Source organism: Colias croceus, chromosome 9, assembly GCF_905220415.1.
Source record: "Colias croceus chromosome 9, ilColCroc2.1".
Lineage (NCBI taxonomy): Eukaryota > Metazoa > Arthropoda > Insecta > Lepidoptera > Pieridae > Colias > Colias croceus.
In genome coordinates this window covers 940092-950151 of record NC_059545.1, presented here as the reverse complement: position 1 = coordinate 950151, position 10060 = coordinate 940092, and the positions used below count along the sequence as shown (strand labels likewise).

At 36.2% G+C, this 10060-nt stretch overlaps 1 protein-coding gene across 1 annotated transcript; it reads right to left on the bottom strand.

The window, feature by feature from the left end:
- Positions 1-685: 685 nt before the first annotated feature.
- Positions 686-5869, bottom strand: LOC123694537. The gene has a single exon (XM_045640000.1). The coding sequence runs from the start codon at positions 5867-5869 to the stop codon at positions 686-688; it is 5184 nt and encodes a 1727-aa protein (XP_045495956.1).
- Between the last annotated feature and the right edge of the window lie 4191 nt (positions 5870-10060).

Sequence of the window (10060 nt, the reverse complement as noted above, 5' to 3'; positions counted from 1 at the left end):
TGAATTTTGTATAATTTTGTTTATATTTATGTTAGAGAGTTGAATGATGTGTTAATGATTTAAGGATGTGATAGGTCAAAATAATAGACTGTAAGTGTTGAATCACTAGGGGATCACTGAATTAAACACTCACAAAACTTGTAAAAAACCAAACTATATTTCATACACCAGTAAAAATACTTATCAAAAATTAAAAACATTTCTATAGCGAGAGTTAATACGCGAGTGAATACACCTAGCGTCATCTGTTGGTCGAACATTGCAACTTTAACCTATGATTAAGTAAACATTCCGCCCACCGAGGACTTGTCCTCTTAATCAACATAAATACATTAATATAAGTGAACAAAGTATACAAAAAAAATAAAGTTACGACCTTTAACACTACTACATAGCAAGCTAACTACATACTCAAAAACAAAATAAGCAATGAAAAAATGTTTGAATTGCTGCTACAGGCAAAAAAAATTTACATTTATAAATTCGTAACTCTGTTAACAAATATGCGTTGAACAATACATTCTCTGTGAATAGATATATATTACTCTATACAAAACAAAAGTAAAAATAATAAAAATAAAAAAAAAAACTTCTCAACATTACATAATGAATAACAAAAAAAAACTTATTAGACCTGCACAGATCTGCCGCCCACCGTGAAATGACTTGGATACAAAAAGAATAATCATTTAGGCAATACACAAACTTTACTTAAAGCGCGTTTAAAAAGACCGTTCTTACATTTCACAGTTACTACACGAGTGATTTTATCTGGGCCCGGGTGTTTGTCGACAATTTTACCTAATGCCCATTTACAAGGCGGCAGCTGTTCATCTCTTAAAACAACAATATCGCCTATGTTTGGTTCAGGAGTTTTAGTGGTCCATTTTTGACGATGGGCCATCGTTATTAAATATTCTTTGGACCATCTTGTCCAAAATTCATTAACCATTTTCTGTACTGTTTTCCACCTTTCTAGATGAGATATGTTTTGGACAAGATGATTTTCATCTGGAATATTAATGAGCGGTTCTCCAACTAGAAAATGACCTGGTGTCAGGGGTAGGGGATCGTCCGGATTATTATTAAGTAAAGTAATAGGACGTGAGTTTAAGCAAGCTTCGATTTGGTGAAGTACAGTAGTAAGTTCTTCGTAGGTTAACGTACTATCACCTATGACCTTACGCAAATGTGACTTAACGCATCGTACCCCTGCCTCCCACAATCCACCAAAATTTGGCGAATATGGAGGGACGTAATGCCACGTCGTAGATTCGTAAGACAACAAATCCACTAATTCATTGGGATTTTCTTTACGTGCCTCCCGTAACATGCTTTGCAAGAGTTTGTCCGCTCCTACAAAATTGGTAGCATTGTCGCTATATAAATCCTGGCAGTGACCTCGCCTTGATGTAAATCTTCGGAATGCAGCTATAAATCCTTTTGCACTCAAATCAGAAACTGCTTCCAAATGAATAGCTCGGGTCACCATGCACACGAAAATACAAATGTACCCTTTGTAGGCTTTGGAACCACGACCTGGAGAGAAACGCATTAATATAGGGCCAGCGTAATCCACTCGGGTAGATCTAAACGGTTTGCTCGGATTTAATCGAACATCGGGGAGTTCACCCATTATTTGCGTTTTCTGAGCTTTAGAATGACGTAAACATGTGATACAACTTCTATAGAACTTTTTGACACGATCTCGTGCTCGTAGAATCCAATATTTTGCTCTAATAATATTTAACATGAGTTGAGGGCCTCCATGGAGAGTACGACTATGAGTATCTGAAATTATTAGTGTAGCCAAATGACTTCTTGCGGGAATAATAATAGGATGTTGTTTGATTCTTCCACCAACTCTCACAATGCCTTTTTCGTCCAAAAAAGGTGTGAGTTTGTGAAGAACGCTTTTCTTTATAACGTAGCCTTTGGATGATAGATGTTTTATATCTTCAGCAAATTCATGATGTTGAACTTGTTTGATACACATAAATAAAGCCTCGTTCAATTCATTAGATGTTAAATACTTCGGTAATTTAGATTTTTCTCTATTAAAAATTCTACGACACCATGCCATGACTCTCAACATTTTAAACAACGATGAAAATCTAATCCACTCAAAATCTTCTTCCTTCTGATGTTGAACACAAAATGATTTAGCATTTCTTTCTTCTTCTGTATCTGGTATAATCGGTTGATCGATATCAATTGTAGAATTACACAACCAGTCAGGACCCTTCCACCAAAGTGAGTAATTCTTTAATTCTGTAGATTTAAGACCACGAGAGGCGCAGTCCGCTGGATTCGATTCCGAAGGTACATGTCCCCACTGATTATAATCTAAAATGGTAAGTATAGTTGATACTCTATTGCTCACAAATGTAGCCCAACGAGATGAAGGACCTTTTAACCATGCAAGGACTACAGTTGAATCCGTCCAAGCGTAAGTATTTTCTTTAACTATACCCATGACTTGAGCGACCTCAGACACGAGTTTAGCTGCAAGTGTCGCACCGCAGAGCTCTAATCGTGGAATCGATATTTCTTTGTCGATCGGTGCAACTTTAGTCTTCGCTGTGATTAAGGTAACATGCACAGATTTGTCAAGTTTATTAACAACTCGTAGATAAATTGCTGCTGCATATGCAGCTTTAGAAGCATCCGAAAATGCGTGTAGCTCTATATCGCAATCTTTGCTTGTATGAAGCCAGCGCGGAATCACGATATTCTTCAGATCATTCAACTCTTTCCTGAAATTATTCCATTCTATCAATAGGTCTTCTGTTAAATTTGCATCCCAATCTAATCCTGCTTTCCATACCTTCTGTATAAATATCTTTGCTTTAACTACTACCGGTGCTATCCAACCTATCGGATCATATAATCGAGCTATATCAGATAATATTTGGCGCTTCGTTACAGGATGTTGACCATCTGATAAATTAATTGTATATTCGAAATTATCAGTCTCTCTATTCCAAGATAATCCGAGAACTTTAAATTGATTATCTGATTTGATGCGTACGAAATCATCACTCATTTTATCTTTACCAATTTTACTTAGAAAGTTGGTGTTATTACTACTCCACTTTTGCATTTGAAAACCACCAGACTTCATTAGACTATTCATTTCGTCGTATATGTGTAAAGCTTCATCTAGATTTTCGCATCCGGTCATTAAGTCGTCGATATAAAAATCACGCTGAGTAATTTCTGATGCAGTAGGGAACCTGAGCTGCTCTTGTTTTGCTAATGTTTGTAATGTCTTAACTGCTAAATAAGGAGCACAAGCAGTCCCAAAAGTTAAGGTCAATAATTTATAATGCTTAATTGGTTGATTCGAGTCATTTCTCCACACGATCCTTTGAAAGTTGGTGTCTTCGTCTTTAACCAATATCTGTCGATACATCTTAACCAAATCACCTATGATACATACACGATGAGTTCTCCACCTCATAAGCAGATGTCTCAAATCTTGCTGTAGTTTAGGACCTATGTGCAGATCGTCGTTTAAAGATACATCATTGACACCTTTCGATGATGCATTAAAAACGACTCTCACCTTAGTAGTGTCCTTTTCCTTCCTTACTACAGCGTGATGAGGTAAATAAACTGCCTTTGGGTTATCGATATCTGTGTCTTTAATTTCTATCATATGATTTAGTTCCAAATATTCACGTAAAACTTTTCGGTAATCTTCGTATAATTCTAAATTTTGTTTAAGTCTTCTTTCTAACGCTTTCAATTTTCTTACTGCTATGTCTTTTGAATTTCCATACATGCATTGAGGATCGTCACTAGTGAATGGTAGCTTAACTACAAATCTTCCGTCTGAATTTCTCGTAGTTGTTGCGTCATATAACTCTTCACACTTTATTTCACTTGGCGATAATTTTCTTTCTATACTGTCTGGTTCTGCTTCCATTTCAAAAAACTTCTTTAAAAGCTCGTCGCTTCTTTCTTGAATATGCATAGTGATACTTCTATTTGTTAATCTTTCTGAACTTTGTGGAAGCTTACCTGATAAAATCCATCCTAACGTAGTTTCTTGTGCTACTAGACCCTGTGAATTTTTAAGCACACCATTAAGCAAGATTTCACTGTAAATATCCGCTCCTAAAAGAACGTCTATTTTACCTGGAATATTATAACTTGGGTCAGCCAATGTAAGATTATGTACATCTGGCCAACTGGGCGTATGCAATCTATGAGATGGAATATGAGTAGTCAACGAACTTAAAACGTGAGCATTTACTTGGATTGTGGTAGACGGGTTGTGATACGATTCAATGAATAATGAAACCATGTATTTACTCCTAGCTAAACCCTCACCAAGACCTGACACCAAACCATTTATGGGAATGCGTGGAAGTCCAAGTAATTGTACAGTCTTTTCAGAAATGAACGATGCTTGTGAGCCTTGATCAAGCAACGCTCTCACTATATGTTTTACACCATTTCTAGAATACGCTTTGACTATGGCTGTGGCGAGAACCACATCATGACTAGTTTCTCTAGTTGTATGGGCTGAGACATGAATTTCAGTTGACAACGGAACGGGGTTCACTTTCGAAAAATGGGCTGAAATCTTCGTCTCAGTTGATGAGTTTGATGGGGATGATCTGTCTTGGTTTTGTGAGTGCTGATTATGCGTAAGATTCTCTTGCGCATTATCCCTTTCGCGATGAAGCAGCGAATGATGTCGCCTTCCACATTTTTTGCAACAGGTTGAATGGCGGCATTTCTTAACAGTGTGGGTAGATGAGAGGCAATTGAAACACAATCTTTTATTTTCTACTGTGCTCTGACGGGCATTCACTGGCTGCTGGAGAAAGCTTTTACAGCTGTATATAAAATGTGGCCCTTCGCACAATGCACAAATGTTGTCAACAGATTCTTTACGTTGAATGGAACTGTGAAAAGATTTATGTTTAACGACGGGAGTAGCCTGCTGAGACTTTGGTGTATGCTTCACAGCTTCAAATTTTTCCAAAGTTCTAAACCTTGTCTCCAAGAAGGATAAAAGTTGAGTCCAAGTAGCCAATTCCTCTGGATTCAATTGGCTGTCATGATTCTCCCATAATCTGTGAGTCTCCGCATCCAACCGAGTAACAACAAAATATACAATAAATGTATCCCAATTATCTGTTTTAATTTTCATATTGTAAAGTGACGTTAAACAAGATGATGTAGTATCAATTAAACTCTTCAATCCTGTTGAAATCTCATGTGTTATCTTCTTTTGTGAAAAAAGCCTTTTCATAACAGTATTAACATTATATTTCTTATTGTCATAACGTTTCACCAATTGTTTCCAGGCTTCCAAATAATTTTGATCCGTTGTAGCATAATTATTCAAATAAGTTGCAGCTTCTCCGGTTAAACTGGATTTCAAATAATGAAATTTTTCAACGTTGCTCAAAGATGCATTATTCTGAACAATAGAAATGTGCATGTCATGAAACGCTTGCCAATCTTCATACTTTCCACTGAATGTTTGTAGCTGTATGGTGGGAAGTTTCACTTCTTCTTTAGTTACACTTACACTAGAAATATTATTATTGCTTTTAGGTACAGTTGCACAGGCATCTTTTAAGACACATTTAAACGTTGTGTAGAATTCCTCAAATTCTTCATATAAATCATCCGAGAAATACTTAGTCTTAGACTTTTCCGCTGCAGATATTGAAGCAATAATCTTCCGATGACCAGCTTTAAATTCTCTCCATAAGTCTTCCAAATTCTCTAAACGAGTCTCAATATATGATGGTTTAATTCTTTCCTTTGGTGACTTCCGGAAGTTCAGTTCCGCCTTCTTCAATTTCTCAAAAAGGTCATATTGAATTGACATATGTGCTTCCATGTTTGTCTAACATGCAATCTTCTATGTGACAAGCAAAAGTATAAGAAATCTTCTAAGTTCAAAAAATACTCGACGAAAAAATTCTAAGTCCTTGACATAAACTCGATGAAAAATTCTAAGTCCTTGACATGAACTCGAAAAATTCTAAGTCCCAAGCACAGCCATCAAAATTTTTCTAAGTGTCCACAAAATTATTGCAAAATTTTCTAAGTGTCGGATCACTGCAAAATTTACTAAGTCCAGAAAATATTCTAAGTGTTTGAAGAAATGTTCGTAAATTTTCTAAGTGTTAAATCACTGCAAATTATTCTAAGTCCACAAATTAACTTTAACGAAAATTCTAAGTGTTTGAGATTTGTTAATTTTTTCTAAGTCCTAACTTCACTTCACTTTACTTTTACCAAGTCCAATTCCGGGGTTTCGGCACCAATGTTGAATCACTAGGGGATCACTGAATTAAACACTCACAAAACTTGTAAAAAACCAAACTATATTTCATACACCAGTAAAAATACTTATCAAAAATTAAAAACATTTCTATAGCGAGAGTTAATACGCGAGTGAATACACCTAGCGTCATCTGTTGGTCGAACATTGCAACTTTAACCTATGATTAAGTAAACAGTAAGGCGGTAAATATTTTAATAATTGTTATAGTGTTAAGTACAAATATTGTGTAAAGAACTTAAAGAAAGTATATTTTTTGGTTTTTATGGCATTCAAATGCTTTATAAATATAAATTTATAAAGAATAGAAAAAATTCGATCACGAGGCGGGACTTGAACCCGCATCCTTCGCGCCATTCCGGGGCGGATGCCTAACCAACTCAGCCACTCGTGACCCGCCTGAGCAATCGAATTTATTCTATCCTTTCAGTTTTATGTGTCTTAAGGGACACACCGCGCGCCATCTATTGAGATGATTTAACAACCATTTCAACCAATATGAAGCACTTTTCAGTGAATACAATATTGTAACGATGGAACACGACCTTTTCTTGAATTTATATTTTTTGGTTTTTATGGCATTCAAATGCTTTATAAATATAAATTTATAAAGAATAGAAAAAATTCGATCACGAGGCGGGACTTGAACCCGCATCCTTCGCGCCATTCCGGGGCGGATGCCTAACCAACTCAGCCACTCGTGACCCGCCTGAGCAATCGAATTTATTCTATCCTTTCAGTTTTATGTGTCTTAAGGGACACACCGCGCGCCATCTATTGAGATGATTTAACAACCATTTCAACCAATATGAAGCACTTTTCAGTGAATACAATATTGTAACGATGGAACACGACCTTTTCTTGAATTTATATTTTTTGGTTTTTATGGCATTCAAATGCTTTATAAATATAAATTTATAAAGAATAGAAAAAATTCGATCACGAGGCGGGACTTGAACCCGCATCCTTCGCGCCATTCCGGGGCGGATGCCTAACCAACTCAGCCACTCGTGACCCGCCTGAGCAATCGAATTTATTCTATCCTTTCAGTTTTATGTGTCTTAAGGGACACACCGCGCGCCATCTATTGAGATGATTTAACAACCATTTCAACCAATATGAAGCACTTTTCAGTGAATACAATATTGTAACGATGGAACACGACCTTTTCTTGAATTTATATTTTTTGGTTTTTATGGCATTCAAATGCTTTATAAATATAAATTTATAAAGAATAGAAAAAATTCGATCACGAGGCGGGACTTGAACCCGCATCCTTCGCGCCATTCCGGGGCGGATGCCTAACCAACTCAGCCACTCGTGACCCGCCTGAGCAATCGAATTTATTCTATCCTATATATCCAAAAAATATAAATTCAAGAAAAGGTCGTGTTCCATCGTTACAATATTGTATTCACTGAAAAGTGCTTCATATTGGTTGAAATGGTTGTTAAATCATCTCAATAGATGGCGCGCGGTGTGTCCCTTAAGACACATAAAACTGAAAGGATAGAATAAATTCGATTGCTCAGGCGGGTCACGAGTGGCTGAGTTGGTTAGGCATCCGCCCCGGAATGGCGCGAAGGATGCGGGTTCAAGTCCCGCCTCGTGATCGAATTTTTTCTATTCTTTATAAATTTATATTTATAAAGCATTTGAATGCCATAAAAACCAAAAAATATAAATTCAAGAAAAGGTCGTGTTCCATCGTTACAATATTGTATTCACTGAAAAGTGCTTCATATTGGTTGAAATGGTTGTTAAATCATCTCAATAGATGGCGCGCGGTGTGTCCCTTAAGACACATAAAACTGAAAGGATAGAATAAATTCGATTGCTCAGGCGGGTCACGAGTGGCTGAGTTGGTTAGGCATCCGCCCCGGAATGGCGCGAAGGATGCGGGTTCAAGTCCCGCCTCGTGATCGAATTTTTTCTATTCTTTATAAATTTATATTTAAAGAAAGTATTCATACATTCATAGTATCATCATTGCAACCGACTTAATTATGTTACTGTTAGTAAGAAAGGCTTTTTGAACTAAAGCTTCAACCTATCCTATAGAAAATACATTCATACTAAATTCTCACTGCATCAGCTAGACAGCATTTAATAAGTAGTTGATTAGCCACAGATAGTAGATAAAAGATCATACAAGCATAAGAATATGGATTATGTAACACACCTTTGGACCTAAAAATTTTATAGAAAACCATATTTTCGGGGTGTTATAATATTATATCCTTAGTTATGCAAGAGGTACATTAATTTAGAAGCATTGTTTCACTAAACATCCTGGATGCGTCACACAACTCTGACACCAATTTTGAACCTAATAATTTTCATGTCAATTCCCATCATTTGACAGGTGTCATCGCGACAAGTGACCCATTACCAACCGTATTTCTCATGGCTGATGATCGCTTTATAATACGATACTATATGTCATTATCACCACAGTTATCACGTTAATTCTATCACTACCGGTGTTTGTAATAAATATATCAATTTTCGTAACGGATTTTGATTTGGAATATTATTTAGTTTTGTAGACTAATTTTATACCGTTCATATCAATTAATTATAAGTTAATACTCATCATCTTACTGAATACAAACTGCTAAAATTTTCTATCTCCCCATCAAGGTTATATTTTGAATTTTTTTTATGATTAAACTTTGTGCGATGAAAAACCAGGAAAAAGAACGTAGTGAAATTTTTTTTGTGTCCAATTTATTAATTCCCAAGTCGTTCATAAATGCGGATTCTTCTTATGTTCCTGTGTTCTTGTGTCCCCTGGCTGTGGCAGAGGGCATCCACAGTGCTCCGCCAGGCATTTCTATCGAGAGCTTCCCTTTTGATCTCGCTCCGAGTTTTCCCAATTGTCTTTTGACGTTTGCTTAGGACGACCACGCTTACACTTTCCTTGGGGGTTCCAGTCTAAGGCTTGCTTTGGAATATGATCAGTTTCCCTTCGGAGCGTGTGGCCAATCCAGTTCCACTTGCGGCGTTCAATTTGCTGGTCAATCGCGAATGATAAGTGCGGATTACAATGACATTAAAGGTCCACATCACATCCCTTGATATTATGTACTTGTTACACAAATTAAATAACTACATAGAAATAGACTTAACCTAATGTCTATAAGTATTATCCTCAAAGACATTAAACGACATTACCTCAATCAAACAGATACCTACCACATATACCAGATATATATCACCAGACCCACCCCGTAGACCGTAGTTGATCTAGGAACAAGTAAATGTCCGGATGTGGCAGTTCCCACGACAATGCTATCGGCGCATGCACAGATGCGCGGTTGCAGCGCCCACGCAAGCGTCATGCGAAAGTTGTGGATATGTCCTGTTGTTTATCGGTAGAGATTTAATTTCAGTTTTGTATTTTTTAAAGAATTTTAATGATGAGCCTTATTTTTGATTTAGGTACCTACCTAATAAAAATGGAATTTCTACCAAATAATTGGAAAATGTTATTTTTTTTAATGGTTGTTCTTCTATATTCCTATTTATTATCTTCCTTATATTATCCTTACCTATAACCCGAATTTATTTCTTATTAATGTAGTATTCTGAAGAAATACGATAGGATGTCATTCATTATTAAATTTGTCTAATAAAAATCAATTTTATTCCGGTTATAAGTATTTCGTAAGAATTGATGACTTCGCTTCTTTTATTTAATAACATCTGAAAATCAATTTATATTTTCTGTGACCATCCATT